Raw genomic sequence first — 13,044 nt, forward strand, 5'->3', positions numbered from 1 at the left:
TGTGATGGAGAGATCTCCTGCTGGTAGTCTCTTACTGTCCCGTGGTGTGATGGAGAGATCTCCTGCTGGTGGTCTCTTACTGTCCCGTGGTGTGATGGAGAGATCTCCTGCTGGTAGTCCCGTCTCTTACTGTCCCGTGGTGTGATGGAGAGATCTCCTGCTGGTAGTCTCTTACTGTCCCGTGGTGTGATGGAGAGATCTCCTGCTGGTAGTCCCGTCTCTTACTGTCCCGTGGTGTGATGGAGAGATCTCCTGCTGGTAGTCCCGTCTCTTACTGTCCCGTGGTGTGATGGAGAGATCTCCTGCTGGTAGTCTCTTACTGTCCCGTGGTGTGATGGAGAGATCTCCTGCTGGTAGTCTCTTACTGTCCCGTGGTGTGATGGAGAGATCTCCTGCTGGTAGTCCCGTCTCTTACTGTCCCGTGGTGTGATGGAGAGATCTCCTGCTGGTAGTCTCTTACTGTCCCGTGGTGTGATGGAGAGATCTCCTGCTGGTTGTCTCTTACTGTCCCGTGGTGTGATGGAGAGATCTCCTGCTGGTTGCCCCGTCTCTTACTGTCCCGTGGTGTGATGGAGAGATCTCCTGCTGGTAGTCCCGTCTCTTACTGTCCCGTGGTGTGATGGAGAGATCTCCTGCTGGTAGTCCAGTCTCTTACTGTCCCGTGGTGTGATGGAGAGATCTCCTGCTGGTTGTCCCGTCTCTTACTGTCCCGTGGTGTGATGGAGAGACCTCCTGCTGGTTGTCTCTTACTGTCCCGTGGTGTGATGGAGAGATCTCCTGCTGGTAGTCCCGTCTCTTACTGTCCCGTGGTGTGATGGAGAGATCTCCTGCTGGTAGTCCCGTCTCTTACTGTCCCGTGGTGTGATGGAGAGATCTCCTGCTGGTAGTCCCGTCTCTTACTGTCCCGTGGTGTGATGGAGAGATCTCCTGCTGGCAGTCTCTTACTGTCCCGTGATGTGATGGAGAGATCTCCTGCTGGCAGTCTCTTACTGTCCCGTGGTGTGATGGAGAGATCTCCTGCTGGTAGTCTCTTACTGTCCCGTGGTGTGATGGAGAGATCTCCTGCTGGTAGTCCCGTCTCTTACTGTCCCGTGGTGTGATGGAGAGATCTCCTGCTGGTTGTCTCTTACTGTCCCGTGGTGTGATGGAGAGATCTCCTGCTGGTTGTCCCGTCTCTTACTGTCCCGTGGTGTGATGGAGAGATCTCCTGCTGGTAGTCTCTTACTGTCCCGTGGTGTGATGGAGAGATCTCCTGCTGGTAGTCTCTTACTGTCCCGTGGTGTGATGGAGAGATCTCCTGCTTGTAGTCTCTTACTGTCCCGTGGTGTGATGGAGAGACCTCCTGCTGGTAGTCCCGTCTCTTACTGTCCCGTGGTGTGATGGAGAGATCTCCTGCTGGTTGTCTCTTACTGTCCCGTGGTGTGATGGAGAGATCTCCTGCTGGTAGTCTCTTACTGTCCCGTGGTGTGATGGAGAGATCTCCTGCTGGTAGTCTCTTACTGTCCCGTGGTGTGATGGAGAGATCTCCTGCTGGTAGTCCCGTCTCTTACTGTCCCGTGGTGTGATGGAGAGATCTCCTGCTGGTAGTCCCGTCTCTTACTGTCCCGTGGTGTGATGGAGAGATCTCCTGCTGGTAGTCCCATCTCTTACTGTCCCGTGGTGTGATGGAGAGATCTCCTGCTGGTAGTCTCTTACTGTCCCGTGGTGTGATGGAGAGATCTCCTGCTGGCAGTCTCTTACTGTCCCGTGGTGTGATGGAGAGATCTCCTGCTGGTTGTCCCGTCTCTTACTGTCCCGTGGTGTGATGGAGAGATCTCCTGCTGGTTGTCCCGTCTCTTACTGTCCCGTGGTGTGATGGAGAGATCTCCTGCTGGTTGTCCCGTCTCTTACTGTCCCGTGGTGTGATGGAGAGATCTCCTGCTGGTAGTCCAGTCTCTTACTGTCCCGTGGTGTGATGGAGAGATCTCCTGCTGGTAGTCCAGTCTCTTACTGTCCCGTGGTGTGATGGAGAGATCTCCTGCTGGTTCCCCCGTCTCTTACTGTCCCGTGGTGTGATGGAGAGATCTCCTGCTGGTTGTCTCTTACTGTCCCATGGTGTGATGGAGAGATCTCCTGCTGGTTGTTTCGTCTCTTACTGTCCCGTGGTGTGATGGAGAGATCTCCTGCTGGTTGTCTCTTACTGTCCCGTGGTGTGATGGAGAGATCTCCTGCTGGTAGTCTCTTACTGTCCCGTGGTGTGATGGAGAGATCTCCTGCTGGTTGTCTCTTACTGTCCCGTGGTGTGATGGAGAGATCTCCTGCTGGTAGTCCCGTCTCTTACTGTCCCGTGGTGTGATGGAGAGATCTCCTGCTGGTAGTCCCGTCTCTTACTGTCCCGTGGTGTGATGGAGAGATCTCCTGCTGGTAGTCTCTTACTGTCCCGTGGTGTGATGGAGAGATCTCCTGCTGGTAGTCTCTTACTGTCCCGTGGTGTGATGGAGAGATCTCCTGCTGGTTGTCTCTTACTGTCCCATGGTGTGATGGAGAGATCTCCTGCTGGTAGTCTCTTACTGTCCCGTGGTGTGATGGAGAGATCTCCTGCTGGCAGTCTCTTACTGTCCCGTGATGTGATGGAGAGATCTCCTGCTGGTAGTCCCATCTCTTACTGTCCCGTGGTGTGATGGAGAGATCTCCTGCTGGCAGTCTCTTACTGTCCCGTGGTGTGATGGAGAGATATCCTGCTGGTAGTCTCTTACTGTCCCGTGTTGTGATGGAGAGATCTCCTGCTGGTAGTCCCGTCTCTTACTGTCCCGTGGTGTGATGGAGAGATCTCCTGCTGGTAGTCCCGTCTCTTACTGTCCCGTGGTGTGATGGAGAGATCTCCTGCTGGTAGTCTCTTACTGTCCCGTGGTGTGATGGAGAGATCTCCTGCTGGTAGTCTCTTACTGTCCCGTGGTGTGATGGAGAGATCTCCTGCTGGTGGTCCCGTCTCTTACTGTCCCGTGGTGTGATGGAGAGATCTCCTGCTGGTTGTCTCTTACTGTCCCGTGGTGTGATGGAGAGATCTCCTGCTGTTTGTCCCGTCTCTTACTGTCCCGTGGTGTGATGGAGAGATATCCTGCTGGTTGTCCCGTCTCTTACTGTCCCGTGGTGTGATGGAGAGATCTCCTGCTGGTAGTCTCTTACTGTCCCGTGGTGTGATGGAGAGATATCCTGCTGCTGGTCTCGTCTCTTACTGTCCCGTGGTGTGATGGAGAGATCTCCTGCTGGTAGTCCCGTCTCTTACTGTCCCGTGGTGTGATGGAGAGATCTCCTGCTGGTAGTCTCTTACTGTCCCGTGGTGTGATGGAGAGATCTCCTGCTGGTTGTCTCTTACTGTCCCGTGGTGTGATGGAGAGATCTCCTGCTGGTAGTCCCGTCTCTTACTGTCCCGTGGTGTGATGGAGAGATCTCCTGCTGGTTGTCTCTTACTGTCCCGTGGTGTGATGGAGAGATCTCCTGCTGGTAGTCCCGTCTCTTACTGTCCCGTGGTGTGATGGAGAGATCTCCTGCTGGTAGTCTCTTACTGTCCCGTGGTGTGATGGAGAGATCTCCTGCTGGTAGTCTCTTACTGTCCCGTGGTGTGATGGAGAGATCTCCTGCTGGTAGTCCCGTCTCTTACTGTCCCGTGGTGTGATGGAGAGATCTCCTGCTGGTAGTCTCTTACTGTCCCGTGGTGTGATGGAGAGATCTCCTGCTGGTTGTCTCTTACTGTCCCGTGGTGTGATGGAGAGATCTCCTGCTGGTAGTCCCGTCTCTTACTGTCCCGTGGTGTGATGGAGAGATCTCCTGCTGGTTGTTTCGTCTCTTACTGTCCCGTGGTGTGATGGAGAGATCTCCTGCTGGTTGTCTCTTACTGTCCCGTGGTGTGATGGAGAGATCTCCTGCTGGTAGTCTCTTACTGTCCCGTGGTGTGATGGAGAGATCTCCTGCTGGTAGTCCCGTCTCTTACTGTCCCGTGGTGTGATGGAGAGATCTCCTGCTGGTAGTCCCATCTCTTACTGTCCCGTGGTGTGATGGAGAGATCTCCTGCTGGTAGTCTCTTACTGTCCCGTGTTGTGATGGAGAGATCTCCTGCTGGTAGTCTCTTACTGTCCCGTGGTGTGATGGAGAGATCTCCTGCTGGCAGTCTCTTACTGTCCCGTGGTGTGATGGAGAGATCTCCTGCTGGTAGTCCAGTCTCTTACTGTCCCGTGGTGTGATGGAGAGATCTCCTGCTGGTAGTCTCTTACTGTCCCGTGGTGTGATGGAGAGATCTCCTGCTGGTAGTCCCGTCTCTTACTGTCCCGTGGTGTGATGGAGAGATCTCCTGCTGGTTGTCTCGTCTCTTACTGTCCCGTGGTGTGATGGAGAGATCTCCTGCTGGTTGTCCCGTCTCTTACTGTCCCGTGGTGTGATGGAGAGATCTCCTGCTGGTTGTCCCGTCTCTTACTGTCCCGTGGTGTGATGGAGAGATCTCCTGCTGGTTGTCCCGTCTCTTACTGTCCCGTGGTGTGATGGAGAGATCTCCTGCTGGTAGTCCAGTCTCTTACTGTCCCGTGGTGTGATGGAGAGATCTCCTGCTGGTAGTCCAGTCTCTTACTGTCCCGTGGTGTGATGGAGAGATCTCCTGCTGGTTCCCCCGTCTCTTACTGTCCCGTGGTGTGATGGAGAGATCTCCTGCTGGTTGTCTCTTACTGTCCCGTGGTGTGATGGAGAGATCTCCTGCTGGTTGTTTCGTCTCTTACTGTCCCGTGGTGTGATGGAGAGATCTCCTGCTGGTTGTCTCTTACTGTCCCGTGGTGTGATGGAGAGATCTCCTGCTGGTAGTCTCTTACTGTCCCGTGGTGTGATGGAGAGATCTCCTGCTGGTTGTCTCTTACTGTCCCGTGGTGTGATGGAGAGATCTCCTGCTGGTAGTCCCGTCTCTTACTGTCCCGTGGTGTGATGGAGAGATCTCCTGCTGGTAGTCTCTTACTGTCCCGTGGTGTGATGGAGAGATCTCCTGCTGGTAGTCTCTTACTGTCCCGTGGTGTGATGGAGAGATCTCCTGCTGGTTGTCTCTTACTGTCCCATGGTGTGATGGAGAGATCTCCTGCTGGCAGTCTCTTACTGTCCCGTGATGTGATGGAGAGATCTCCTGCTGGTAGTCCCATCTCTTACTGTCCCGTGGTGTGATGGAGAGATCTCCTGCTGGCAGTCTCTTACTGTCCCGTGGTGTGATGGAGAGATATCCTGCTGGTAGTCTCTTACTGTCCCGTGTTGTGATGGAGAGATCTCCTGCTGGTAGTCCCGTCTCTTACTGTCCCGTGGTGTGATGGAGAGATCTCCTGCTGGTAGTCCCGTCTCTTACTGTCCCGTGGTGTGATGGAGAGATCTCCTGCTGGTAGTCTCTTACTGTCCCGTGGTGTGATGGAGAGATCTCCTGCTGGTAGTCTCTTACTGTCCCGTGGTGTGATGGAGAGATCTCCTGCTGGTGGTCCCGTCTCTTACTGTCCCGTGGTGTGATGGAGAGATCTCCTGCTGGTTGTCTCTTACTGTCCCGTGGTGTGATGGAGAGATCTCCTGCTGTTTGTCCCGTCTCTTACTGTCCCGTGGTGTGATGGAGAGATATCCTGCTGGTTGTCCCGTCTCTTACTGTCCCGTGGTGTGATGGAGAGATCTCCTGCTGGTAGTCTCTTACTGTCCCGTGGTGTGATGGAGAGATATCCTGCTGCTGGTCTCGTCTCTTACTGTCCCGTGGTGTGATGGAGAGATCTCCTGCTGGTAGTCCCGTCTCTTACTGTCCCGTGGTGTGATGGAGAGATCTCCTGCTGGTAGTCTCTTACTGTCCCGTGGTGTGATGGAGAGATCTCCTGCTGGTTGTCTCTTACTGTCCCGTGGTGTGATGGAGAGATCTCCTGCTGGTAGTCCCGTCTCTTACTGTCCCGTGGTGTGATGGAGAGATCTCCTGCTGGTTGTCTCTTACTGTCCCGTGGTGTGATGGAGAGATCTCCTGCTGGTAGTCCCGTCTCTTACTGTCCCGTGGTGTGATGGAGAGATCTCCTGCTGGTAGTCTCTTACTGTCCCGTGGTGTGATGGAGAGATCTCCTGCTGGTAGTCTCTTACTGTCCCGTGGTGTGATGGAGAGATCTCCTGCTGGTAGTCCCGTCTCTTACTGTCCCGTGGTGTGATGGAGAGATCTCCTGCTGGTAGTCTCTTACTGTCCCGTGGTGTGATGGAGAGATCTCCTGCTGGTTGTCTCTTACTGTCCCGTGGTGTGATGGAGAGATCTCCTGCTGGTAGTCCCGTCTCTTACTGTCCCGTGGTGTGATGGAGAGATCTCCTGCTGGTAGTCCCGTCTCTTACTGTCCCGTGGTGTGATGGAGAGATCTCCTGCTGGTAGTCTCTTACTGTCCCGTGGTGTGATGGAGAGACCTCCTGCTGGTAGTCTCTTACTGTCCCGTGGTGTGATGGAGAGATCTCCTGCTGGTTGTCTCTTACTGTCCCGTGGTGTGATGGAGAGATCTCCTGCTGGTAGTCCCGTCTCTTACTGTCCCGTGGTGTGATGGAGAGATCTCCTGCTGGTAGTCTCTTACTGTCCCGTGGTGTGATGGAGAGATCTCCTGCTGGTAGTCTCTTACTGTCCCGTGGTGTGATGGAGAGATCTCCTGCTGGTAGTCTCTTACTGTCCCGTGGTGTGATGGAGAGATCTCCTGCTGGTAGTCCCGTCTCTTACTGTCCCGTGGTGTGATGGAGAGATCTCCTGCTGGTAGTCTCTTACTGTCCCGTGGTGTGATGGAGAGATCTCCTGCTGGTAGTCTCTTACTGTCCCGTGGTGTGATGGAGAGACCTCCTGCTGGTAGTCCAGTCTCTTACTGTCCCGTGGTGTGATGGAGAGACCTCCTGCTGGTTGTCCCGTCTCTTACTGTCCCGTGGTGTGATGGAGAGATCTCCTGCTGGTTGTCTCTTACTGTCCCGTGGTGTGATTGATAGATCTCCTGCTGGTAGTCCCGTCTCTTACTGTCCCGTGGTGTGATGGAGAGATCTCCTGCTGGTAGTCTCTTACTGTCCCGTGGTGTGATGGAGAGATCTCCTGCTGGTGGTCTCGTCTCTTACTGTCCCGTGGTGTGATGGAGAGATCTCCTGCTGGTTGTCTCTTACTGTCCCGTGGTGTGATGGAGAGATCTCCTGCTGGTGGTCTCGTCTCTTACTGTCCCGTGGTGTGATGGAGAGATCTCCTGCTGGTAGTCCAGTCTCTTACTGTCCCGTGGTGTGATGGAGAGATCTCCTGCTGGTAGTCTCTTGCTGTCCCGTGGTGTGATGGAGAGATCTCCTGCTGGTAGTCTCTTACTGTCCCGTGGTGTGATGGAGAGATCTCCTGCTGGTTGTCTCTTACTGTCCCGTGGTGTGATGGAGAGATCTCCTGCTGGTAGTCCCGTCTCTTACTGTCCCGTGGTGTGATGGAGAGATCTCCTGCTGGTTGTCTCTTACTGTACCGTGGTGTGATGGAGAGATCTCCTGCTGGTAGTCTCTTACTGTCCCGTGGTGTGATGGAGAGATCTCCTGCTGGTTACCCCGTCTCTTACTGTCCCGTGGTGTGATGGAGAGATCTCCTGCTGGTTACCCCGTCTCTTACTGTCCCGTGGTGTGATGGAGAGATCTCCTGCTGGTTGTCTCTTACTGTCCCGTGGTGTGATGGAGAGATCTCCTGCTGGTTGGCTCTTACTGTCCCGTGGTGTGATGGAGAGATCTCCTGCTGGTAGTCTCTTACTGTCCCGTGGTGTGATGGAGAGATCTCCTGCTGGTTGTCCCGTCTCTTACTGTCCCGTGGTGTGATGGAGAGACCTCCTGCTGGTTGTCTCTTACTGTCCCGTGGTGTGATGAAGAGATCTCCTGCTGGTAGTCTCTTACTGTCCCGTGGTGTGATGGAGAGATCTCCTGCTGGTTGTCTCTTACTGTCCCGTGGTGTGATGGAGAGACCTCCTGCTGGTAGTCCCGTCTCTTACTGTCCCGTGGTGTGATGGAGAGATCTGCTGGTTGTCTCTTACTGTCCCGTGGTGTGATGGAGAGATCTCCTGCTGGTAGTCTCTTACTGTCCCGTGGTGTGATGGAGAGATCTCCTGCTGGTTGTCTCTTACTGTCCCGTGGTGTGATGGAGAGATCTCCTGCTGGTAGTCTCTTACTGTCCCGTGGTGTGATGGAGAGATCTCCTGCTGCTGGTCTCGTCTCTTACTGTCCCGTGGTGTGATGGAGAGATCTCCTGCTGGTAGTCCCGTCTCTTACTGTCCCGTGGTGTGATGGAGAGATCTCCTGCTGGTAGTCCAGTCTCTTACTGTCCCGTGGTGTGATGGAGAGATCTCCTGCTGGTAGTCTCTTACTGTCCCGTGGTGTGATGGAGAGATCTCCTGCTGGTTGTCTCTTACTGTCCCGTGGTGTGATGGAGAGATCTCCTGCTGGTAGTCTCTTACTGTCCCGTGGTGTGATGGAGAGATCTCCTGCTGGTAGTCCCGTCTCTTACTGTCCCGTGGTGTGATGGAGAGATCTCCTGCTGGTTGTCTCTTACTGTCCCGTGGTGTGATGGAGAGACCTCCTGCTGGTAGTCTCTTACTGTCCCGTGGTGTGATGGAGAGATCTCCTGCTGGTAGTCTCTTACTGTCCCGTGGTGTGATGGAGAGATCTCCTGCTGGTAGTCCCGTCTCTTACTGTCCCGTGGTGTGATGGAGAGATCTCCTGCTGGTCTCGTCTCTTACTGTCCCGTGGTGTGATGGAGAGACCTGCTGCTGGTCTCGTCTCTTACTGTCCCGTGGTGTGACGGAGAGATCTCCTGCTGGTAGTCCCGTCTCTTACTGTCCCGTGGTGTGATGGAGAGACCTCCTGCTGGTAGTCTCTTACTGTCCCGTGGTGTGATGGAGAGACCTCCTGCTGGTAGTCTCTTACTGTCCCGTGGTGTGATGGAGAGATCTCCTGCTGGTAGTCTCTTACTGTCCCGTGGTGTGATGGAGAGATCTCCTGCTGGTAGTCTCTTACTGTCCCGTGGTGTGATGGAGAGATCTCCTGCTGGTTGTCTCTTACTGTCCCGTGGTGTGATGGAGAGATCTCCTGCTGGTAGTCCCGTCTCTTACTGTCCCGTGGTGTGATGGAGAGATCTCCTGCTGGTAGTCCCGTCTCTTACTGTCCCGTGGTGTGATGGAGAGATCTCCTGCTGGTAGTCTCTTGCTGTCCCGTGGTGTGATGGAGAGACCTCCTGCTGGTAGTCTCTTACTGTCCCGTGGTGTGATGGAGAGATCTCCTGCTGGTGGTCTCGTCTCTTACTGTCCCGTGGTGTGATGGAGAGATCTCCTGCTGGTGGTCTCGTCTCTTACTGTCCCGTGGTGTGATGGAGAGATCTCCTGCTGGTAGTCTCTTACTGTCCCGTGGTGTGATGGAGAGATCTCCTGCTGGTAGTCCCGTCTCTTACTGTCCCGTGGTGTGATGGAGAGATCTCCTGCTGGTAGTCCCGTCTCTTACTGTCCCGTGGTGTGATGGAGAGATCTCCTGCTGGTAGTCTCTTACTGTCCCGTGGTGTGATGGAGAGATCTCCTGCTGGTAGTCCCGTCTCTTACTGTCCCGTGGTGTGATGGAGAGATCTCCTGCTGGTGGTCTCTTACTGTCCCGTGGTGTGATGGAGAGATCTCCTGCTGGTAGTCTCTTACTGTCCCGTGGTGTGATGGAGAGATATCCTGCTGGTGGTCTCTTACTGTCCCGTGGTGTGATGGAGAGACCTCCTGCTGGTAGTCCCGTCTCTTACTGTCCCGTGGTGTGATGGAGAGATCTCCTGCTGGTTGTCTCTTACTGTCCCGTGGTGTGATGGAGAGATCTCCTGCTGGTTGTCTCTTACTGTCCCGTGGTGTGATGGAGAGATCTCCTGCTGGTAGTCTCTTACTGTCCCGTGGTGTGATGAAGAGATCTCCTGCTGGTTTTCTCTTACTGTCCCGTGGTGTGATGAAGAGATCTCCTGCTGGTAGTCCAGTCTCTTACTGTCCCGTGGTGTGATGAAGAGATCTCCTGCTGGTAGTCCCGTCTCTTACTGTCCCGTGGTGTGATGGAGAGATCTCCTGCTGGTAGTCTCTTACTGTCCCGTGGTGTGATGGAGAGACCTCCTGCTGGTTGTCCCGTCTCTTACTGTCCCGTGGTGTGATGGAGAGATCTCCTGCTGGTAGTCTCTTGCTGTCCCGTGGTGTGATGGAGAGATCTCCTGCTGGTAGTCTCTTACTGTCCCGTGGTGTGATGGAGAGACCTCCTGCTGTTAGTCCTGTCTCTTACTGTCCCGTGGTGTGATTGATAGATCTCCTGCTGTTAGTCCCGTCTCTTACTGTCCCGTGGTGTGATGGAGAGATCTCCTGCTGTTTGCACTGATTCAACATGTGGAATTGTCATGAAAATGGATGTAAAAAGATGACCAGTGTTCTGGTAAGATTCAGTTCTGGTGTGTTTCTAAAACATATCTCTCTTTCTCTCTTCCCCTCTCTCTCTTCCCCTCTCTCTCTCTTCCCCTCTCTCTCTCTTCCCCTCTCTCTCTCTTCCCCTCTCTCTCTCTCTCCCCTCTCTCTCTCTTCCCCTCTCTCTCTCTCTTCCCCTCTCTCTCTCTCTTCCCCTCTCTCTCTCTCTTCCCCTCTCTCTCTCTCTTCCCCTCTCTCTCTCCAGGGAGACTACAATCCGGTCAAAACCAAAGTCCTCCACTTCAGTCTGAACCCTACGAGCATGGCCAAACAGCAGCGTGTGGAGGAAGTGGAGGCGCTGAGGGCAGAAGTGGAGTGTTTGAGGGAACACCTCCGCTCACTACAGACAGGGGGCACTATCCCTCTGGCTGCTGCTGCAGGAGAGACCAGCCTCAGTCTGCCTCCCTCACAGGAGGTCCTGGGTAAGAGGAGACACACAGCTCACTGACAGCTTTTCACTGCTGACATGCTGTTATCTCATTAAGGCTTTATGCAGAAACAAAACAATATTTATACTGGAGAACTGGCCTCTACTTCAGCCTCTACCCTCAGACTCTTTCTCTACATTCAGCCTCTACCTTCAGACTCTTTCTCTACCTTCAGCCTCGACCCTCAGACTCTTTCTCTACCTTCAGCCTCTACCTTCAGACTCTTTCTCTACCGTCGGCCCCTCGCTCTACCGTCGGCCCCTCGCTCTACCGTCGGCCCCTCGCTCTACCGTCGGCCCCTCGCTCTACCGTCGGCCCCTCGCTCTACCGTCGGCCCCTCGCTCTACCGCCGGCCCCTCGCTCCACCGCCGGCCCCTCGCTCCACCGTCGGCCCCTCGCTCCACCGTCGGCCCCTCGCTCCACCGTCGGCCGCTCGCTCCACCGTCGGCCCCTCGCTCTACCGTCGGCCCCTCGCTCTACCGTCGACCCCTCGATCCCATGTAGACCTACCATCTCCTGCTGTGTCTGATCCCATGTAGACCTACCATCTCCTGCTGTGTCTGATCCCGTGTAGACCTACCATCTCCTGCTGTCTGATCCCGTGTAGACCTACCATCTCCTGCTGTCTGATCCCGTGTAGACCTACCATCTCCTGCTGTGTCTGATCCCGTGTAGACCTACCATCTCCTGCTGTGTCTGATCCCGTGTAGACCTACCATCTCCTGCTGTGTCTGATCCCATGTAGACCTACCATCTCCTGCTGTGTCTGATCCCGTGTAGACCTACCATCTCCTGCTGTGTCTGATCCCGTGTAGACCTACCATCTCCTGCCGTGTCTGGTCCCGTGTAGACCTACCATCTCCTGCCGTGTCTGATCCCGTGTAGACCTACCATCTCCTGCCGTGTCTGATCCCATGTAGACCTACCATCTCCTGCCGTGTCTGATCCCATGTAGACCTACCATCTCCTGTTGTGTCTGATCCCATGTAGACCTACCATCTCCTGCTGTGTCTGATCCCATGTAGACCTACCATCTCCTGCTGTGTCTGATCCCGCGTAGACCTACCATCTCCTGCTGTGTCTGAACCCGCGTAGACCTACCATCTCCTGCTGTGTCTGATCCCGCGTAGACCTACCATCTCCTCCTGTGTCTGATCCCGCGTAGACCTACCATCTCCTGCTGTGTCTGATCCCATGTAGACCTACCATCTCCTCCTGTGTCTGATCCCATGTAGACCTACCATCTCCTGCTGTGTCTGATCCCATGTAGACCTACCATCTCCTGCTGTGTCTGATCCCATGTAGACCTACCATCTCCTGCTGTGTCTGATCCCATGTAGACCTACCATCTCCTGCTGTGTCTGATCCCATGTAGACCTACCATCTCCTGCTGTGTCTGATCCCATGTAGACCTACCATCTCCTCCTGTGTCTGATCCCGTGTAGACCTACCATCTCCTGCTGTGTCTGATCCCGTGTAGACCTACCATCTCCTGCTGTGTCTGATCCCGTGTAGACCTACCATCTCCTGCTGTGTCTGATCCCATGTAGACCTACCATCTCCTCCTGTGTCTGATCCCGTGTAGACCTACCATCTCCTGCTGTGTCTGATCCCGTGTAGACCTACCATCTCCTGCTGTGTCTGATCCCGTGTAGACCTACCATCTCCTGCTGTGTCTGATCCCATGTAGACCTACCATCTCAATGACATGGATTAGAATATTTCTACGTTGTCACAATTACATGGCTACTGTTTAATAGAGGGGAATCCCAGCTTTCCAACGGCACATATCTATTTAGGCTCTACAGTGCCGCCAGTGGAAAGGGGACAACGAAATGAATGCTTGTAGCAGTTCTCACAGGTTAACTATAGCGATGTTGCTTGCTAGCTAGGTCTGTGGACAGTCTGACAAGAACATGTGGTAGCTAACTAGCTTGTATTATTGTTTACAAACTAATGAGTGAATGTGCTAGAAAGCTAAACAGCTACATAGCTAGCTGACTGCTGTGGCTAGTTAGCGGACTGCTGTGGCTGGCTAGCGGACTGCTGTGGCTGGCTAGCGGACTGCTGTGGCTGGCTGGCTAGCGGACTGCTGTGGCTGGCTGGCTAGCGGACTGCTGTGGCTGGCTGGCTAGCGGACTGCTGTGGCTGAACGGCTA

The 13,044-nt window shown here is 54.4% G+C and overlaps 1 protein-coding gene across 1 annotated transcript in view; it reads left to right on the plus strand.

Moving 5' to 3' along the window:
- LOC129836332 (mitotic spindle assembly checkpoint protein MAD1-like) overlaps positions 1–13,044 on the plus strand; it is a 101,895-nt gene that overhangs the window by 25,764 nt on the left and 63,087 nt on the right. The window contains exon 4 of the mRNA XM_055902362.1: positions 10,663–10,879. Within this exon, the coding sequence (XP_055758337.1) occupies positions 10,663–10,879 (217 nt within the window). The remainder of the gene's footprint in view (positions 1–10,662; positions 10,880–13,044) is intronic.

This window comes from Salvelinus fontinalis, chromosome 37 (genome assembly GCF_029448725.1).
Source record: "Salvelinus fontinalis isolate EN_2023a chromosome 37, ASM2944872v1, whole genome shotgun sequence".
NCBI classification, from domain to species: Eukaryota; Metazoa; Chordata; class Actinopteri; order Salmoniformes; family Salmonidae; genus Salvelinus; species Salvelinus fontinalis.